This window comes from Oncorhynchus kisutch, linkage group LG9, assembly GCF_002021735.2.
Source record: "Oncorhynchus kisutch isolate 150728-3 linkage group LG9, Okis_V2, whole genome shotgun sequence".
Lineage (NCBI taxonomy): Eukaryota > Metazoa > Chordata > Actinopteri > Salmoniformes > Salmonidae > Oncorhynchus > Oncorhynchus kisutch.
The window spans coordinates 10,612,321-10,634,820 of NC_034182.2; the positions used below are offsets into that span (position 1 = coordinate 10,612,321).

Genomic DNA, 22,500 nt, shown 5'->3' on the forward strand with positions numbered 1-22,500 from the left:
GAGAGTCTGCTGGGCTCCCTCAAGTTCTCAAGGCCCCTTTCTTTCATTTTCTTTTTTTCCCTCCTTTCTTGTTCTCTTCTTCTTCATCGGGGAATGTATCCGCCCTTCCTATTGTCAGCCATTCAGGCGTATGGATGCGTGAGTGAGCTCCTACCAGTGTGTGCTAGTGTGGCACAATGTCCCTGGCTAAGTGCTGTGCTATAAAATGCCCCACTGGCTCTAAAAGCGAGCTGGAGTTTTTTTGTTCGTCACCATGAAAATAAATGTGCTCTGTGACATACGTTAGTGATTGGCATTTTAGGTATGGAGACACATGCTGCCAGCGGAGGGCCTTCTACGTGTGTGTGTGTGTGTGTGTGTGTGTGTGTGTGTGTGTGTGTGTGTGTGTGTGTGTGTGTGTGTGTGTTTCGGGCGTCTGCGTGCGTACGCACGTGTGTTTGTGCGCGCATAAGTCACAGCCCCATCGGCAGTAAAAACAGCCCATTCCCCCAGACCCCTAGCACTGTCTACAACCCCACAGATCATAAAGCTGCCTGTTACACCTGACCTGGGACCTGCCCTTAAGACATCCTGGATGGCCTGAACCCGGAGCAGCACCAGAGAGAGTCTCCTTACTTCCTCTCTGAAAAGTGTTGTTGCACCACCTGACTACAGCTTTACAGTCAACATGTAATACAGCGTACATAGACAACAGTAGAGATTTACAGATTACCAGCCTATTCAAACTACCAGACAAATCTTCTATTGGTCAATATCAAGCATTCAGAGGGAGGCAAAGGGGCACCAGAGTGGCCCTGACCATGAATTCACCCTGAGCAGGACTCAGAGGGGGGCAGGAAGACAGGAAAGGCAGAAAGACAGACAAGGAATGAGAGAAGCAGAGTGAGTTTCCAGGGCAGAGAGAGGAGAGACAGAGAGGGAATGAGAGAAGCAGAGTGAGTTTCCAGGGCAGAGAGAGGAGAGACAGAGAGGGAATGAGAGAAGCATAGTGAGTTTCCAGGGCAGAGAGAGGAGAGACAGAGAGGGAATGAGAGAAGCAGAGTGAGTTTCCAGGGCAGAGAGAGAGGGGGTGGGGAGAAGCAGAGTGAGAGAGAGGGGGGGAGAGAGGAGAGACAGAGAGGAAGGGAGAGAGAGGGGGACTGAGAGGAAGGGGGACAGCGAGAGAGAGGGAGACAAAGAGGAAGGGAGAGAGAGGGGGACTGAGAGTGAGAGCGAGTGGGAGACAGAGAGGAAGGGGGACAGGTGAGAGAGGGAGACAGAGAGGAAGGGAGAGAGAGGGGGACTGCGTGGACCGAGGAGGACTGGTGAGTTGCCAGGGCAGAGGCAGTATCACTCTAGGGGCTGAGATGAACATCTGTGCCCCAAATACTGCAGCTAGTTTCCTCTATGATCTGGTTCTATCTCGCTTGTATTCTCACTCGCTATACAACAGTGGCGTGTGTGCTACCTAATCGAGGTGTGTGTTACTATAGGTTAAACGTACAGTCCAGTAGAGGCAGGGGAGGGTTAACTTCAGCCAACAGTGAAGTGCCTGCCCCTGGCTCCCTGTGTGTGTGTCTATCCAGCCCCAGTGCTGTCCCTCCTAAGCCCAGACCTGGCCCTCCTCTCACCCCTGCCCCCCCCCCCCCCCCCCCCCCCCCATGCTGCTCTCTGATCTGCTCTCATTATTTGTCCTAATCACACACACATTCACTCCAGCACGGAATCACACACACACACACACACACACACACACACACACACACACACACACACACACACACACACACACACACACACACACACACACACATACATACATACATACATACACACACACACACACACACACACACACACACACCCACACACACACACACACACACACACACCAGCATGATCCCCCATCAACTCCTCTTCACACACTTCCAACTCTCTACTCAACATCTGACACCATTTAAAACCAGCATTATCACGCAGCGGTGTGTGTGTGTGTCTCGGGGGTAACAGGTAGGCAGTATATGTAGGCAGAAGAGGAATGTGTTGTGTGTGAGCGCGGGGTAACATCACAAAGTCGATAAGGGAGCTCTATGGCTAGTCATTTATTAAAGGCAAACAGTGCTACTCCTGCTTGGGCTCTCTCTGGCAGTGGCTCAGCCAGCTGGGCTGCTCAGTGCTCTCTCTCTCACACACACACACACACACACACACACACACACACACACACACACACACACACACACACACACGCACACACACATATATACACACACACACACACACACACACACACACACACACACACACACCACACACACACACACACACACACACACACCACACACACCACACATACACACACACACACACACACACACAGAGAGACACAGGGGAGACGAGGCAGTCTGTACTGACCCAGTATCTTACACACACACTCCAGCATGTCTTTGTACCATGCCACATTTATCTAGCCATTAAGTAGAGCAGCACTGGTCCCACTGATTAAAAACTATGTCTTTGTAACTTCTGCCTCAACCCTGGACCAGTGTGTGTGTGTGTGTGTGTGTGTGTGTGTGTGTGTGTGTGTGTGTGTGTGTGTGTGTGTGTGTGTGTGTGTGTGTGTGTGTGTGTGTGTGTGTGTGTGTGTGTGTGTGCGTGGAGACGCTGGTTTTACATGAGGCGAGTGTCTAAGAGAACATGGCTAGTGTCTAGCTCAAGGCCTGGTTATATAAAGCCAGCCTCTCTCTCTGTCCTCTTCTCCTTTCCCCTTTCTAGTCCTGTTTTTAGGGTGTTTATTGTTTTCTGACCATCTCTTTAGTCCTTCTCTCACATCCCTTTCTTCACAGCACATGTGCCTATACCGGGGTGAGTGTGCGTGTGAGTGTGCGCTAACATGTATTTTTGCAAGCTTGTGTGTGTGTGTGTATGTGCGCCTATGTGTGTATGTGTGTGTTTGTGTGCGTGTGTGTGTGCCCGCGTCCCTGTGTGTGCCCGCATCCCTGTGTGTGTGTGTGCCCGCGTCCCTGTGTGTGTGTGTGTGCCCGCGTCCCTGTGTGTGTGTGTGCCCGCGTCCCTATGTGTGTGTGTGCCCGCGTCCCTGTGTGTGTGTGTGCCTGTGTCCCTGTGTGTGTGTGTGTGCCCGCGTCCCTGTGTGTGTGTGTGCCCGCGTCCCTGTGTGTGTGTGTGTGCCTGCGTCCCTGTGTGTGTGTGTGTGTGTGTGCCTGCATCCCTGTGTGTGTGTGTGCCCGCGTCCCTGTGTGTGTGTGTGCCCGCGTCCCTGTGTGTGTGTGTGCCCGCGTCCCTGTGTGTGCCATTGATCCAGCTGGAGGCAGGCAGTGTGTGAAAGGGGGACTGCAGCAGTATTAATAAAGGCCTTTCATAATGATTAAAGCCTTCATTAATGTTTCATCCCAACCTGCCGTTTGCTGCTAATGGGCTTTGTGGGGAACACAACAAAACAATGGGTAGCCGGGAGAGAGAGAGAGAAAGAAAGCAAGAAAGAGAGAGAGAGAGAGAGAGAGAGAGAGAGAGAGAGAGAGAGGGCGGAGACGGATGGAATGGATTTTTATATAGTAGGGTCTCTCTCTCTCTCTGTCTGTCTCCACCCTCACTCTTCATCCCCCCCTTTTCTTTCCTTCCCTCTTTATGCCTTTCTGTTCTGTCTGTCTTGTGTGTGTGTCTATTATAGATTGGGAGTTCTGTGTGTGTGTGTGTGTCTGCTCTCAAGGCGCTGAGGCCTTTTGTTAGGGTGTTTCAGTTTAACGGCAACGGTCGGGGAGATAATGGCACTACCCATTCTGATGTGGCACTGTAGCTCTGCTAATGGAGTGTGTGAAGCTACCGCTACTGCTCTCGAACTGTGTGTGTCTGTCTGTCTGTGTGTGTGTGTGTGTGTGTGTGTGTGTGTGTGTGTGTGTATGTCTTCGTCTGTATCTGTACTGCCTGACTCACAGATATTATTGTGGTTATAGTATGGCCAGCCCACGGAGTCCTCTTGTACAATAAACCCAATCCGACAACAGAACTCAAAAAGTTTCACAGCTCCCGCACCGTCTAGCCAACAGCACACTTCTCAGAATCTCTCCAAACAACCCTGTTTATTGCGGGACATTATGACTAGCTAGAAAAACTCCACATACCAACTGGAACAACCGTACCTCAGTGGAGCTGAATGTAGGCCAACTATAACTGGCAAAACCATAAGTCTCTGGGACTCACACAAGCGTGAATACACACATGCCCCCAGCACTGTTTTCTCACTTGTTGGGCCCTCTGTGAAGTGGAACTGGACTGTGGGGCTCAATGCAGAGCCAAAACAGCCACAGGTAGAATAGTGTATTATTTCAAGGGCAGAAGAAAATAACTCCAGTATATTATGGGACTTTGAAGCAGAAATTGGAAAATAAACATTTGTCCTAATAATGGCCCACGGCCACATATGAAGAAATGCTTGGAGCAAATGACTTTGTACAGGGCCTGTTACACTGACTGGTCTACACACACCTCCATGCAGTGTGGCGGTCTGTTATATGTACTATAAATAACCTGTACTGTACACACACACTAACACACATGCCCGCATGCATACACTGCTGGCTTTCTTCTCCTGGCCTCGGCCTGTTGGACTTAGGGATCAACTGTAAAATTATTGTGTGCCATACTCAAAAGTCAAGGTGTCCACACACACGCAGCAGCAGCTGGATACACCCACACACCCACACACACACACACACACATAGACACATTTCCACTAAAAAGCCTCTTAAGGATCTCCACAGATCGGTGTCCCATCCTCGGGAGGGTTGAGCTAATGTGAACTTATACGATTAGCATGAGGTTGCAAGTAACAAGAATATTTCCCAGGACATAGATATATCTGATATGGTCAGAAAGCTTAAATTCTTGTTAATCTAACTGCACTGTCCAATTTATAGTAGCAATTACAGTGAAAGAATACCATGCTATTGTTTGAGGAGAGTGCACAGTTATGAACTAAGCACATTAGGCACATTTGGGTAGTCTTGATACAAAATTTTGAACAGAAATGCAACGGTTCATTGGATGAGTCTAAAACTTTGCACATACACTGCCTCCATCTAATGGCCAAAATCTAAATTACGCCTGGGCTAGAATAATACATTATGGCCTTTCTCTTGCATTTCAAATATGACGGTAGAAAATAAATACAAAAAAACTGTTGTTTTTTTCTTTGTATTATTTGTTACCAGATCGAATGTGTTATATTCTCCTACATTACTTTCACATTTCCACAAACTTCAAAGTGTTTCCTTTCAAATGGTATCAAGAATATGCATATATTTGCTTCAGGTCTTGAGCTACAGACAGTCAGATTTGGATATGTCATTTTAGCCAAAAATTGAATGAAAGAACACACATGAAAGCACACAGAGAGATCACCTGCTACTAAAGGCTAAAGTGAGAGTGTGAGTGAGAGAGAGAGAGAGAGAGAGAGAGAGAGAGCGAGGGGAGAGAGAGAGAGAGGGGAGAGAGAGAGAGAGAGAGAGAGAGAGAGAGAGAGAGAGAGAGAGAGAGAGAGAGAGAGAGAGAGAGAGAGAGAGAGAGAGAGAGAGAGAGAGAGAGAGAGAGAGCAGTAAAAGGCTGATGGTCCCTGTACTATCAGCTTGTAATATATATGCAAAGTGGTTGTTAGACAATGGCTCTGGACAGCTGATGCTGACTCCCATCAAACAAAGGGATGACTCTCTCTGTCAAATACACACACCGACCCACACACACACACACCCACACACACACACAACCACACACACACACCCATACACTTACAGAAACACAGACTCTGTCGCCAGGCTGTTACAAAATGTGTTCGTTAGCATGGAGCAATTGAGGGAGGGAGACCTGGCACTATCACCTGCTACTAAAGGGTAAAGTGAGAGAGAAAACGAAAGAGAGAGTAAGAGAGAGAAACATAGAGAGAGCGAGAGTGAAAGAGAGAAAGATAGAGAGAGAGAGAGAGACAGAGAGAGAAAGAAAGTGATAGGGTGTGTGTGTGTGTGTGTGTGTGTGTGTGTGTGTGTGTGTGTGTGTGTGTGTGTGTGTGTGTGTGTGTGTGTGTGTGTACACAGTACAGGTTATTTTATTATTTTGGAACTTTTGTAAGTGTAATGTTTACAGTACATTTGTATTGGTTTATTTCACTAAGTGTTTATTATCTATTTCACTTGCTTTGGCAACATATGTTTCCCATGTCAATTGGGCCCTTGAATTGAAATAGAGAGCGATGGAGAGTGATAGGGAGAAAAGAGAAAGCGATACAGAGCAGTACATCTTTGTACATGGTGACTGACCTTCTGGTTCGTTTTTGATGAGCTCCTCCATCTTCCTCTGTTTCAGTGTGTCCACCACGTCAGCCAGGCTGCCCTTACGTCTCTCTGGGGTCCCCAGCGCTGCGGCCCCTGAACCCCCCTCCTCCACCTGCTGCTTACTGCCTGGAGAGGTAGAGGAGTTGTGCTGGGGGTAGGGGCTCAGAGACCAACCCTTACTGCCATCCTGGTCCTGCAGAGAGAGAGAGAGAGAGAGAGAGAGAGAGAGAGAGAGGGAGAGAGGGAGAGAGTAGGGGAGAGGAAGTATGAGTACTTGTATTAAAGGCCCAGTGCATTCATAAACATGATTGTCTTATATATATTTCCACACTATGAGGTTGGAATAATACTGTGAAATTGTGAAAATGTTGATATTTCCCCTTTCAGTGTAAGAGCTTTTTTGGTGGGATGGAGTTTTGGCCTGCTTGGTGACATCACCAGGCAGGTTAATTAGTTAATAGACCAATAAGAAATATAGTTCCAAACCTCTCTGCCAATAACAGCTAGTTTTCTGTTTCCCCCTCCCCACTCAGGCCACTCCCAGACAGTTCTAGCAAAATTCTTGCTTGAGAAGATCTTTGCTTTGAAGCTATCTTTGTTTCTTTTTGACCATATTACAGTTTTTTCCAACTGCTTACACACAAAATCTTTTCATGTCACACGATTTTTGAAACCTCTCACTCAAAGTGCAAAACTACACACCAAATATCCAAAACCATAAGCTACAGTATTTCTCAGCGTTTGACTCAGTTGTCAATTGCATAAAACACTTTTTTCAAAACACTACACACAATTATCTACCTAAAACACAAAAATCGAACAGGAAGTGACTTGCTTTCCTTTTCCAAACACAACCAATCAAAATGCTACACTTATTCACCAGGTCACACACACACTCCTCACATGTGCAAACACTAATAGCTTAACTGATCACTAACCAATCACTGCTTTACTGTAGTATAGGCCTATAAATAGGTCAAAGGTCAGATTACCTGTTTTGAACAATGGATGCCAACAATGGACAGAGAGCAAGAGGAGTAGGAGGGAGAGGAAGAGGGCGAGGGCAAAGAAGAGAAGGAAGGAGAGCCATCTCTGATGAGATTAGGGCAAAACTTGTTGATCATGTGATCAACCACGGTTTGACCATGAGAGAGGCTGGACTGAGAGTCCAGCCCAACTTGAGTCGATTTATAATTCGAACCTTCAGAAATGAGAACAGGTATGCAACTATCTAATTACTATTTTAGCATTACAGTAATGTACTGTAAAATACGTACGACTGCATAGTATTGCATAAACATTTGTAACTCTAAGCCATCCATTTACTGCACTGCATTGAATGAATGAGGTTGGTTATCATGCTGTACTACATTTCTTTGTACATTGTTTACAGTTCCTATGCTGAACACATACTGTGTTTGAATTCTGTACAGAGTGGAAAGGCAAAGACATCATGGAGGACGAGGACGCTTGTTTACAGATGTACAAGAGACTGCAATTATAAATATGGTCTATGTGGGGACATAGAGGTTGCCTCTGTCCCCCCCCACCAATTCCCGGACTGACCCCCCGGGACCCCACACACACAAATTGTGTTCTTTACTGTATTCTAAAGAATATACTTTTGGTTTACATATGTTTATGGTTGTGTTGTATGCTACTGTATACAACAGTAATGTTTGGCCTAATAAATATTTTCTGTTTCTACATTGCATTGGTGTTTACAGTGTACTTGTTACCCCGCTCAGCAGATTACTTTCACTGTAGAACATTGTATTGAAATGTAGATATAAGCCTATGAAAGACCAAAGAGCTTTAGATTTAGAACAACAGTGTTTACATGGTATATCCAAAAATGTACTATTATGAAAGCAGTGTTTGCCATTTGATGCAAATGCTTCATTCCGACATGTGTTTATGGCATTTTGAATGCAGTGTTACATTTTGAAGGAGATGTGAGGCATTTTGCATTTTGTGTGTGCAGTTTTGGGAATTGTGTGTAGAGTTTTTTAAAAAAGGAGACAGTTTTAAAAACTTGTGTAAGCAGTTGGAAAAAACTATAATTGAAATCATTCACACTAAGGTACTTAATTGTTCCCCAGAAATGATTTTATATTGAGATAAAAACGTCTGAGTTGGACATTTAATAATATTCCATTAATTAGTTTGAGTTTGAATTCAGCTTATTGCTGATGTTTGTGGCAAAACCAGTATCTCAAACTCACTCACAGAACAGCCACAGAGAGGAAGAGAGGAGACTGAGATATAGGGGAGAAGTAGAGAAGTATACGGGGATGAGGAAAGGAGAAGAGAGAGAAAGGGAAGAGCGTAGGAAGAAAGGAAATCCAGACAAGATTCAAATGTAAAACTCAAGAGATCCGTATGGAGGAGAGGAAGACGACAGTAATTGGCATCCTCCCTCTCGCTATCCCTCGTTCTCTCCTTCTTTTAGCTGGCTGTGCTACACTTTCATCGGTGGCCAGCCATCTTAAGTTAGGGCACTCACTCTCTGCTGGATCCTAAGGAATCTGCATGGCACTGACTTGGAGGTGGTTAACAGACGAAAGACAAGAAACAGACAGGATTTCACTCAGGCTGTTGGGAGAGAGCTACTGTCATGTCTTTCAAAGCCCAAACCGTTTCACTTTGATAGAGATCCAATAAGCGTTCCCTGCTAGTCCAAATGTCTCACTTTTCTTGGTGAAAGAGCTTATTTGTGACAATAAACTTAAGTTGCATTGCCATCACAAAAATGTACAGAAAATGTACACACAGCGACCAGAAACAGTTTCACATCAAAGAACATCCTGGAATCATAACCTTTGATATACCAACTCCACTGTCCTGTCAAGAGATTTCGCGGGGTCTCAACTAAATGAACTGTGACAATGTGGTGACGACCTTGTCATGATCAGCTTTGTGTCTGCACGCACACTTCAGCTTTAACAAGCGTACACACACTTACACTACATCACACTGCACGCACGGACACCCACACCCACAACACAACACACTAAAACAGGTGGTATGAGATAATAGGAACAGATTAGTCAAAGATTAACCCTGATTTACAGATGGACGATTGACCTTGTCTGCAAATACCTGACCTGTTTTGTAATTAAACTTGACAAAAGATCTCCCTGGCTTTTTCCAGAGAGAAGTGTAGATGCTTAGGGCAGCAACACCCGCTCTCTGTGTGTGTGTGTGTGTGTGTGTGTGTGTGTGTGTGTGTGTGTGTGTGTGTGTGTGTGTGTGTGTGTGTGTGTGTGTGTGTGTGTGTGTGTGTGTGTGTGTGTGTGTGTGTGTGTGTGTGTGTGTGTCAAATCAAATTTTTATTTGTCACATACACATGGTTAGCAGATGTTAATGCGAGTGTAGCGAAATGCTTGTGCTTCTAGTTCCGACAATGCAGTAATAACGAACAAGTAATCTAACTAACAATTCCAAAAAACTACTGTCTTATACACAGTGTAAGGGGATAAATAATATGTACATAAGGATATATGAATGAGTGGTGGTACAGAGCAGCATAGGCAAGATACAGTAGATGATATCGAGTACAGTATAACATATGAGATGAGTATGTAAACAAAGTGGCATAGTTAAAGTGGCTAGTGATACATGTATTACATAAGGATGCAGTCGATGATATAGAGTACAGTATATACGTATGCATATGAGATGAATAATGTAGGGTAAGTAACATTATATAAGGTAGCATTGTTTAAAGTGGCTAGTGATATATTTACATCATTTCCCATCAATTCCCATTATTAAAGTGGCTGGAGTTGAGTCAGTGTCATTGACAGTGTGTTGGCAGCAGCCACTCAATGTTAGTGGTGGCTGTTTAACAGTCTGATGGCCTTGAGATAGAAGCTGTTTTTCAGTCTCTCGGTCCCAGCTTTGATGCACCTGTACTGAGCTCGCCTTCTGGATGACAGCGGGGTGAACAGGCAGTGGCTCGGGTGGTTGATGTCCTTGATGATCTTTATGGCCTTCCTGTAGCATCGGGTGTCCTCAAAGCGGGCAAAAAAGTTATTTAGTCTGCCTGGCAGCAAGACATCCTGGTCCGTGACTGGGCTGGATTTCTTCCTGTAGTCCGTGATTGACTGTAGACCCTGCCACATGCCTCTTGTGTCTGAGCCGTTGAATTGAGATTCTACTTTGTCTCTGTACTGGCGCTTAGCTTGTTTGATAGCCTTGCGGAGGGAATAGCTGCACTGTTTGTATTCGGTCATGTTACCAGACACCTTGCCCTGATTAAAAGCAGTGGTTCGCGCTTTCAGTTTCACACGAATGCTGCCATCAATCCACGGTTTCTGGTTAGGGAATGTTTTATTCGTTGGTATGGGAACGACATCTTGAACGCACGTTCTAATGAACTCGCACACCGAATCAGCGTATTCGTCAATGTTATTATCTGACGCAATACGAAACATCTCCCAGTCCACGTGATGGAAGCAGTCTTGGAGTGTGGAGTCAGCTTGGTCGGACCAGCGTTGGACAGACCTCAGCGTGGGAGCCTCTTGTTTTAGTTTCTGTCTGTAGGCAGGGATCAACAAAATGGAGTCGTGGTCAGCTTTTCCGAAAGGGGGGCGGGGCAGGGCCTTATATGCGTCGCGGAAGTTAGAGTAACAATGATCCAAGGTCTTTCCACCCCTGGTTGCGCAATCGATATGCTGATAAAATTTAGGGAGTCTTGTTTTCAGATTAGCCTTGTTAAAATCCCCAGCTACAATGAATGCAGCCTCCGGATAAATAGTTTCCAGTTTGCAGAGAGTTAAATAAAGTTTGTTCAGAGCCATCGATGTGTCTGCTTGGGGGGGGATATATACGGCTGTGATTATAATCGAAGAGAATTCTCTTGGTAGATAATGCGGTCTACATTTGATTGTGAGGAATTCTAAGTCAGGTGAACAGAAGGATTTGAGTTCCTGTATGTTTCTTTCATCACACCATGTCACGTTGGCCATAAGGCATACGCCCCCGCCCCTCTTCTTACCAGAATGATGTTTGTTTCTGTCGGCGCGATGCGTGGAGAAACCCGTTGGCTGCACCGCTTCGGATAGCGTCTCTCCGGTGAGCCATGTTTCCGTGAAGCAGAGAACGTTACAGTCTCTGATGTCCCTCTGGAATGCTACCCTTGCTCGGATTTCATCAACCTTGTTGTCAAGAGACTGGACATTGGCAAGAAGAATGCTAGGGAGTGGTGCACGGTGTGCCCGTCTCCGGAGTCTGACCAGAAGACCGCCTCGTTTCCCTCTCTTTCGGAGTCGTTTTTTTGGGTCGCTGCATGGAATCCACTCCGTTGTCCTGTTTGTAAGGCAGAACACAGGATCCGCGTCGCGAAAAACATATTCTTGGTCGTACTGATGGTGAGTTGACGCTGATCTTATATTCAGTAGTTCTTCTCGACTATATGTAATGAAACCTAAGATGACCTGGGGTACTAATGTAAGAAATAACACGTAAAAAAACTAAAAACTGCATAGTTTCCTAGGAATGCGAAGCGAGGCGGCCATCTCTGTCGGCGCCGGAATTGATATGTGTGTATGCGCCTGTATGTGTGCGCCTGTATGTGTGCGCGTGTATGTGTGTGTGTGATGGGTGTGTGTGTTGTTTGTGTGGCAGACAATGAGTTTATCCCAAGGAAAAGACAGAGGACTGGGAATGCTTGGCCTATCTTACACCTTTAGGAGGTACGCCAGTGTTTTACACTCCCAAGTGGCACAGCGGTCTAAGGCACTGCATTTCAGTGCTAGAGGTGTCACTACAGGCCCTGGTTCGATTCCAGGCTGTATCACAACCGGCCGTGCTCCTATAGGGCGTCGTCCAGGTTAGAGTCATTGTAAATAAGAATTTACAATTTGTTCCTAACTGACTTGCCTAGTTAAATAAATGTTAAATGAAACAAACACACACACACACACATACCCTGATATCGGATTCACTTTGTAAATGATATCTCTACACGCCTGTGAGCTTTTATTGAGCAGATGAGGTACTAATACTGATCTCATTTCCTGATGGAGGTACAGTAGCTTCCTGATGAATATCGCAGCAACATACCGTAGCTGTCTACTATGATCTGCACCATCCACAGCAGATCATTCAGCAGGTCTGAAGTCAGTTTCACCTTGTAATATTAATATGGCTTTCATTGTCAACGAACCGGCATGTTATAGCAGAGAGACGAGCAAAGTCCAGAAGGGAACAGATTCTCACCTGGGAAAGTGCTGTCACTTTCCCCGACTCCTCCTAGGGACTGTATACACGTACACTCACTCACACCACTCCCAGAGAGGAAGTCAACATGTTCAATCATTCACCCACAGATGGGTTTTAGGGGTGTGAATGAACGCTAGTGGATAGCCAGAGCAATAAGTGAAATTCAATAGGTGAGACATGGTCGCCAGGTTCCTTGGTCACGGTAAAGTTATAATAGTGGCGGTTCTGTGTTTTTGTCCCATGATCTCCACGTTTCTAATGAGTTGGCCATCTAGTCTGCTGATCACTGAAGGCTACAGAACTGTTAACTCTCCTTTCATCTTCCGATCTCTCTTTCCGCCCTCTCTCTCTCTCTCTCTCTCTCTCTCGCTCAATTCAATTCCAATTCAATGGGCTATATTTGCATAGGAAACATATGTTTACATTGCCAAAGGAAGTTAAATAGATAATAAAGAAAAGTGAAATAAGCTATCAAAAAAAGAAACAGTAATTAACTGGAGACATTTAAAATGTCATATTATGACGACAGTATATACAGTGTTGTAAAGATGGGCAAATAGTTCAAGTACAAAAAAGGAATATAAATAAACATAAATATGGGTTGTATTTACAATGGTGTTTGTTCTCTCTCTCTCGCTCTCTCTCTCGGCTGACACTGGAGCATGCTTACTGTGTGCTGGTAAACCGTGGGGGGGGGGGTTGTAGGTGTGGGGCGTCAGGGGGGTTCTGTGTGCAGTGGACGGGGGGGGCTTGGTTTGAACTTTTTAGTACTGTTACAGTGATGTGATAACACAGTCTCTCCATCCTTCCCTCCTAGGATAAGGGAAGTCACATGAGAACCTTATTGATGAGACCAGAAACAGCCAAAGGGGGAGAGGAGAGAGAGAGAGAGAGAGCGAGAGAGAGAGAGAGAGAGAGAGAGAGAGAGAGAGAGAGAGAGAGAGAGAGAGAGAGGAGAATGGCAGAGGTTTTCCATCGGTTGTGACTGGATCTGCCCACATTAGTGAAGCATGGCATCTCCACCAGCCCAGTCACACCTGTCACATCCCATTTATTTAATCCACTGCATACTTAGCAAAGCAGCACTCTTTATTTCTAGAAAAGACGTCTTGAAAAGAAAAACAAACAGAAAAGAGAGCGAGATGGAGGGATGGTGGTGTATGCTCGGATCTCTTTCCCTCCCTTCTTCAAATCTGCACACGTCATCTTGAGACGGCCACAATGAGGGTCATTTCTTCATCAAAGAGAATTAATACAACATGATTCCTCCTCAAAGTCGACTACATTTTGACTGTCATCCATGTAGCACCAATTGAAATGGCGTATACTCTCCCTCCATACTATAATCCACCCGCCATACACTGACAACATATTTACTCAAGCTATTCAAGTAGCCTGCAGAAGACCACAACAAACGACAAGTCCAACTCAGGAATCCGCCTGACAACCTATCTTACAGAGACCTGATTGTGTGTGTGTGTGTGTGTGTGTGTGTGTGTGTGTGTGTGTGTGTGCACATGCTAGAGAGAGCATGTTTTTAATAATAAAAATGTATTTATAAATCATGTAAATGTTAGACTCTGTCTAAAAAAGAAAGAATGCTTATTTGTCTGTGTCTATGTGTGTCTATGTGTGTATGCATGTCTGTGTATGCTTGGGTGGTGTTTAAGTATGTTTGTGTGAGTGCCAGTATGTTTGTAGCATGCGCCAGTGAGTGTGAGTCTATGTATTTGATGTGGCAGGCTGACAGTGTGGGTGGTTCTGCTGCCTTTAGTTTGCAGATGTCAATTCTCTTCCGAACGGCTGTAACAAAGTGAAACTGCGCCTCTCTCCTTCTCTCCCTCTCCTTCTTGCTCTCGTTCTCTCTCTCCGTTCTTTATCCCTTTAGTGCCTCTGCATGGGAACAGAATTAAACAACTTTTGTCTTCTTAAGCTCATCTGTGAGGAGAGGCAGATTTAAACACACTTAACTCTTGCCAAAAAAAGATGCAAAATGCTATTTTTTCCATCCGCCAGCACAGATGCTCATGTTCCCTCTCTCTTTTTATTCCTCCGTCTTCCTCTTCCCTCCTTCCTTCTCTCCGTTGCCCTCCAGGAGAAACCTACCCATTTACCTTAGAGGGTCTCGGTTTCTTTCTTTTTCTCTCTCTGTTTCCGTCCCTCTCTCTCTCTGTCCCTCTGTCTTTCCCTTTCCCTCTATTTTTCTCTCTCTGGGTACATCAGAGCACACACACCCCTCCACCCTGTGTGGGTTTGAAGCAGAACAGAGCAACACTAACAGTAGCAATTGAGGGGGTGCAATTCTCTGCCATGTCTCCAAGTTGGGACGGTGTATGTGTTTAATGTGTGGTGCCGTGGTGTCGACAATTAAGGCATGGCCAATCTGGCAGTGGGAGTCACAGGAGGCATCTGAAGCGCACACACACACACACACACACACACACACACACTAGAGGGATGTAAGTGCTTGCTCCTGGAGGTGACACTGACACCTACTCACTGGTCTTAAGCCAGCGCTGCTATACACACACACACACACACACACACACACAGCTCAAACAATCCCAATCCCTTTAGCGTGAGCCTAAACACACACCTCGTCTGCTCTCTGACTCTGAGTCTGTTGTGGCATCCGCACACACTGGTTGGCCTACTCACAGCCTAACCCTACCCCGCACTCCTTACCCCACCCCCCATCTTATCTCAGCTTGGAGGACAAATACTCACCTCACATAACCTACAAAGACCATCCCATCCACACACTGTAGTAAAAACGTGTTCTTATTTTATCTAATAATATATATTTTACAATTTCACAATAATAATCATAACTTAAAAAAAATATATATATATTAAAATGCAATAATAATAATACTCATATGATCTATTTTGTTTTTAAATCATTGCACAAAATGGTCGAGCTATTCCAGTTAAATGTACCTAAACAGAAATGCGCAGCTTTATTTTGTATATTTTAAATAACAGTTTATTAAATCAATGCATGCCAATATTTTTAAGAGGCCCTTAATTGTCTACAAGCAAGCATGTGTTTATTCATTATGACAGCACTGGCAGGAGAAACTAAGTGTGACCACTGCGTTTGGTTTAAGTGCTTGGTGTGCTGCTTCAAATCTGTCAAAATTCATACGAAAAAAAATCGATTCGAAGGCAGGCGGCGCCTGGAGAATCTGGACCTGAAATAAGCAGATTAATATTATTGTTGTTGCTGTTTTTTTGTTTCTTGAGCGCGCGGCAGGACCTTATTAAACGGACAAAGGGTACAGTAATTAATACCTATCCATTACTACATGTCTGTGAAATCCTTCCCACGCTAACACAATTTAACTGTTTGATTAGGCTGCTAACCTTACAACTCAGGGGAAGAAGTGGAGAAAGAAAGAAAGGATAAATGCGCACCTTCATTTACTTCTACAAACACACACGAGGGGGGAAAAAAGTGTTCGTTTTTTAAAAACTGCACCTCCTCTCCTCTCAACTCGGAGTGGCAGCTTGGAGAGATGAAGAGGTCAGTGTGTTGGGGAGCGCGCCTCGCTGCCGTGTTAATTTACCATGACAAGATAAAGCGCGGTAATCTCCTGGCGGATGCTGCCTCTACAGCCGCCACTACCCGGGGACGAGCGCAGTCCATTTCCTCTCCCATATCACTTTATACAATTGCCGTGACAAAGCCCCTCCGAGGCGCGCGGTGTAAAGCTCTCTCTCTCTCAACTCTTCTGCCAGTCAGCGCAGAGCGGATTGAGAGGGTAAAGCCGTAGCAAAACTTAACATCTTACAAATGCCAAGCCTTGCCGTTTGCGCTAAATCCACCCTGTCCAGGAGACGGCTCGGTCGCGCTTTAATAATCCACATCAAATATTATGCGGGCGCACCCCTCCTTCTTCTCCTTTTTACTGATTCTGCTGTCAGTCAACCAACTGGCTCAAATCGCATCTCCTGTATAGTGGAATTTATAGTGTTGAAATACGTACGGAATTTGGAGATTATATTTGTAGCATAGGCCTAAGTAATAATAATAATAATAATAATAAAAAGGAAATATAATTATACTTTAATTATTCATTAATAAGTGATTCATCACACTTAAAACAATAATCATTATTAAACGTGTTAACATTTCAAACCAATGCCTGATCTAATGTCTCAGTTTAAAAATACCTCCCACTATTATCTGAACATTACAAAGGCTATAACCTGTAGTCTCCCAAACATCAGGTCCAAAACCTACTGTCAACAGCATGCCATGACAATGTCTATCTTCACGGTGGGAGAGTGAGAAAGAGGACTTTGGTTTACAGTCAGTGACTGTTGTCTGACAGGCAGCAGAGTCCAGTCTGATGTGCAATCAGCAGGTTCATTACAGAATTAGCTTACCATTATGGTCCTTAATCACCCTTTCATTGTTTTACAGCCAGAGTCATCTCACAACATTTGCTGTGTGGTGGTTTATCAGCAGTACAGGTGAAAGGTCTGAAGACAATGTGCTGTTTTCAGCTAGCTGCTTTTCAGGTGTGGCTCAACGTGAGGCTAACATGAGGAAACTATAAGGGTTACTGAGGCTACACGCACGCACGCGCGCACACACACACACACGCACACGCACACACACGCACGCACACACACGCACACGCACACGCACACACACACACACACACATACATCCCAATGATTATATGCATTTACTGTCACCACACACAGTCACCCTTTTCCCAGCAGAACATGACTCACTGACATGGCTCACACTGACAGTCACACATGTCCCGCGTCTCCATGCCTCGCCGTCTCCATGCCTCGCCGTCTCCATGCCTCGATACAGCACAGACATGGGCTTTCACACTAAAACTAAAAGGAAACTGGGTTCACACCATAAGAGCATCTTTTGTGTCCAGTTTCCCCCCGATATTATTTCCTCTGTGGGAAGTATGTGTTACTTCAAAACCGGATGCCATAACTACAACTCTCTGTAATTACAGTCTAATGAAGGATAAATGAGGATAAACTGATCCTAGACCAGTCCTTGACAGTGTGGCAGGATTTAAAACTCCAGATGACCAATTAGAAGAGTCGAAACAAAGCCAAGTAGCCAACAAGAGCAGTTATATGATATGAAGACAACGAGGGGTTGTTTTACCATGGCACTGTGCAGGGTGGGGGGGCTGTCCAGGGGGCGGGGCGAGCGGGGGGACACCTTGCTGCAGTAGGGAGTCAGGGGGAGGTGCATGACAGCCTGTCCATCATCTCTCTCTTCCTCTTCCAGTCTCTGTCTGCTGGTTGCCATGACTACCTCTCCATCTGTCCCCCCATATGGAGAGATTGGTCGCTTGGAAGACATCCTGGAAAAAACAGAGAGAGAGAAAGAAGAGAGAGGGGGAGAGTGAGTATGAAACATTCAGGGATGTAATATGAGCTGTGGGTGACAGTGGGAGAAACACTAGTCGTTGATTCATTTCAATAGTTATATTTATAGAAATAGTTTATCATTATTAATTCCCTATTATTCAATGGTCCCCAATGGCCCGCTCTCTGTGTCTCTGAATCCCAAGACCTCTCTCTCTCTCTGCAGATAATACCCACTATAATAATATACAGTAAATCATCTACATCCGCTAGCCAGAGGAAAAGCTCTTTAGACCTTCAAACACAATCACATCCATGTTTACCATCAGGTCCTTTCAGCACACACACGCAGACGCACGAGCACGCACGCACGCACGCACGCACGCACACACACACACACACACACACACACACACACACACACACACACACACACACACACACACACACACACACACACACACACACACACACACACACACACACACACACACACACACACACACACACACACACACACACACACACACACACACACACACACACACACACACACACACACACACACACACACACACACACACACACACACACACACCACACACACACACCACACACACGGTACGCAATAACCCATTACTGCAAATGGAGCCAGGTTGGGCTGACATCTTATGACAAATGGCCGAGGCCTGACACAGGCCCTTTCACTCCAGCAGCACGCTGACAGTGATGTGTATGAAAACCTCGGCCCTGACGATACCAGTGAAAATAACAACCATAGAGGCTGTGCATTTGTTACTTTGCTTTTGTTTCCCATTGAAAGCAGAGGGAGGGGAAGAACAGTGGCATCTATTAGATGAACTCTCCCCAACATAAATGTGCCCCCCGGTGAATAGGGACAAAATGAATATGTTCCAATAATAGAGTTTAATACGGCTGGCAGCGTCTCCCTAAGTGCTTTCAAAGGCTCTCGTTCAGCCTTGAAGCTACTGTTACGATGACCCAGGGTGAGAGGAGGGAGGGAGAGAGGGGAGGGGGGGTGGAGAGAGGGGGGGGGGGGGGGGGGGAGAGAAGGAGGCATGAGAATACGAAACACTAATGTATACGCTGAAAGTCAGACATGCGAGCAGCAACAGGCTTGGAGCATAAGATTCGAAACTGTATTTCCAGCACCGACACCAACAACCATTCTGTTTGAGAGAGAGGTGACAAACAGGAGAATACGGAAACCTTCTGAGCAGGACCGCTGTCCCTAGAGGTTCAAACAGATGCCAAATGTATTGAGTGTTCTTTCAAGGAAGTGAGTGGCAGCTGCCAGTATTCCGTGAGCTCTCTGTTTTTAATTCTACACTGTATTAATTAATAGTCCAGTAATCCAGTCACCTGTCTAGTCTGGGGCTGTGTCTGAAATCAGTCTTTCCTACAACTGCATACTGTGTACTAATCGTACTACATACTATTTACAACGTACTGTTTAGTCAAATCCAATGTGCTAAGCAAGAATGCTTCATCCAATGCGCAATTGCATTGTTTTCCTCCATTTGTATATTTTGTTACAGAACGTCACTCTATCTGATTATCAGCTATTCTCGTTCCTCAATAGTGTGCAGTGAATTCTACTAGATGAAAATCCGAAATGAGCGTGACATCCTGGCATTTAAAGCATACAAAATGTCCAAAATGTCACATACTATAAAACCTTCTATTTTCGCGTACCCAAAACGCCTACTATTTACAACGTAATTATGTGTATTGGGACACAACCTGTGTGTCTGTTTCAGACTCAGGCCTCCCCAACAGTACCACTGTGGTCTAGAACTACAACACTCCAGGACCTTAACACTGACCTGGAAACAGATTATATCCCCCTCTATTTATTGACTTTCCTTGGGCTTCACGTCTGGCGTTGTTCCTCCACGCAGATCCACTTTCAGACATCATTTACTGCTTATATGCTTTATGACAAAAATGAAGGCAAACAAGATATAGTGGTGCCTCGCTGCAGGGAAGGTCTGAGAAAAACCCACAGCAGTTATGAGACTGCGACTTTAACCACGTGACATGGAGGGGAAAAAAATGACTAAATCTATGGTTCTGTCGATAGTACACATGTATAATCGTAAATTGCTACATCATGCTTACACCCATATATATATACTGTATATATTTATATAGTCTTCTATCTATATCAATATGCCTATATGATAACTTGTATATTCTACTATCTGCACCTGCCTATTCCAGAATTCCACACATGCTTTAAACACAGCAGCAGCAGTGATGTTGACACATGATGTTAAATGATCAAATGAAAGGAAATTGTAAGACTGGTTTTTCCAAAACAACAACATAGTGTAGAAATTAAAACAATTGTGATATTTCTAAATATATGTCTTTATCCTCTGTGAAACGTTAGAAAGTGTGTGTTGAGTTCCCCCAGTGTTTCACACTCTGGGCAGGGAGAGAGGAAGGCCCAGCTGTATCAACTACAGGCCACGCGACACGCACGCACGCACACACACACACACACACACACACACACACACACACACACACACACACACACACACACACACACACACACACACACACACACACACACACACACACACACACACACACACACACACACACACACACACACACACACACACACACACACACACACACACACACACACACACACTGCAGGTCTGTTCTCATCACAGGCTGTTTACTTTACCTCCTTTCACTCTCACACACTGGAGCCTTTTGTTTCTGCTACACACACACACACACACACCGACCCTACACACACCACTCCGATAAACATAGCCCCTCCTCACACACACACACAACCGCCCTCAGTCCACCCCACCTCAACCAGTCTACCGCACCTCAACTAGACCACCGCCCCTCCACCCATGTCCTGTCCACACCTCTCTGCCCAGCTGCACTCCTCCCATGTCCTCTAGACACCACACAGGACTGGAGTAGTATCCCTGGACACTGATCTAAGGTCAGTTTGGGGTTTTACCGCCTAATACTTCAGCTAGCAGTGGGGGGGGTGGGGGGGGGGGGGGGGGGTGGGGGCTGATCCTAGGTCTGTGTATCTAAGATCAACTTTTGGGCAGGTCTCACACCTCTTAGGAGAACAAGAATCCAGTCTGTTGGATGCTGTGACTCCGGAATATTCCTGAGGTTAGACACAACACCCTCTCCTCTCCTCCTCTCACCCCTCCATCCCCCCTCTTTCCTCCCCTCTGCTGTGCCCTCCTCTCTTCCCTCCGTCCCCCTCTCACCCCTCCATCCTTCCTCCTTTCACAGCTCTCCTCTTGAGCAATAAAATGTATATTTTCCTCCAAGCCTTTGATGTCTAATTACTATAGAACTCAGCACACCGGGTGAGCAGGTTATAGCAGCTATTTCATTTCAAGTTGGCAGACCTGTCCTGCACAAGAGGCTGCTCCATGAAACATTGAACGCATGTACAGTAGTGATGTTGAGATTAAAAAGAAGAGCTTTATTAAGTAGATAAATTGGCAGCAAAGCCAGTCTCCAAGGTCATAATTAGCGACCATTAGCATAATTTCGCTCCTTCCTTCTGTGGCGCGAACACAGACAGACATGCCAAACACACCTCCCCTCTCTCCACGGCAGCCGGGAAAATAAAAGCAGGCACACACACGCACGCACATGCACACACACACACACACACACACACACACCACTGGCCCTCACGGTAAACTGAACATGCAGCGATGCTCTGGGCGCCAACCATCCAACCAATACATGATGTAAAAACAATCCCTTTAATCAACAGGGAGACACTGGAAAGAGAACTGGACATCTGATGTGTCCAGAGCTCACGACTCAGGTGTCCAGGTCTCTACCTTCCTCTCTCAACTGCTGTGGGAGTTAGTGGGTTCAAAACACACACGCACACACACACACACACACACACACACCCTGGCTGAGCGTTAGTGTTAGCTACTAAGCTTAGATTAAAGAACCACTTCCCCTGGACGACTTCATCTCTTTGATGATGACTGAGGGCTACTGTGTTAAGTCCCTCTCATATTACACATGTACATGTACTGTTAAGTCACTAATCGGCCAAATACACTGTCCATTAACTACCCAAGTAGACTGATTGACTGATAATCTCCGTCACAGACTGACTGCCCGGTGGTTAACTCACTTAACACCAGCCAGTCCAGCACAAATACCCACTTCAACGACGACTCTGCACAGAGAGAGGAACGAGATGACACACACAAATCTAGAGAGAGAGACACACACACACACGCTGGGCCCCGTATCTCATCACATCCCAGTAGCGATGTGTTAAATCATTCATATTAAAGAGCTCCGACGGGGGTAAAGATTTGTTTCATGTTTCATGAAGACTGAGTGAGAAACAAAGCAGTCATCTCCTATATGCTAGATGATATTACACACACCTCCAGACTGCTCTCTGTCTCCCTCTCTCTCCCCCTCTCTCTCTCTGTCTGTCTGTCTGTCTCTTTCTCTCTCTCTCTCTCTCTCCCCCTCTCTCTCTCTCCCCCTCTCTCTATCTGTTGCTCTCTCTCCCCCTCTCTCTGTCTCTCTGTCTGTC

At 45.6% G+C, this 22,500-nt stretch overlaps 1 protein-coding gene across 1 annotated transcript in view; it reads right to left on the bottom strand.

Moving 5' to 3' along the window:
- The window catches only part of sox5 (SRY-box transcription factor 5), a 64,279-nt gene that overhangs the window by 34,428 nt on the left and 7,351 nt on the right, over positions 1-22,500 (bottom strand). The window contains exons 2-3 of the mRNA XM_031832734.1: positions 17,698-17,899; positions 6,151-6,513 (exon numbers count right to left, since the gene is read on the bottom strand). Of these exons, the coding sequence (XP_031688594.1) occupies positions 6,151-6,513; positions 17,698-17,899 (565 nt within the window). The remainder of the gene's footprint in view (positions 1-6,150; positions 6,514-17,697; positions 17,900-22,500) is intronic.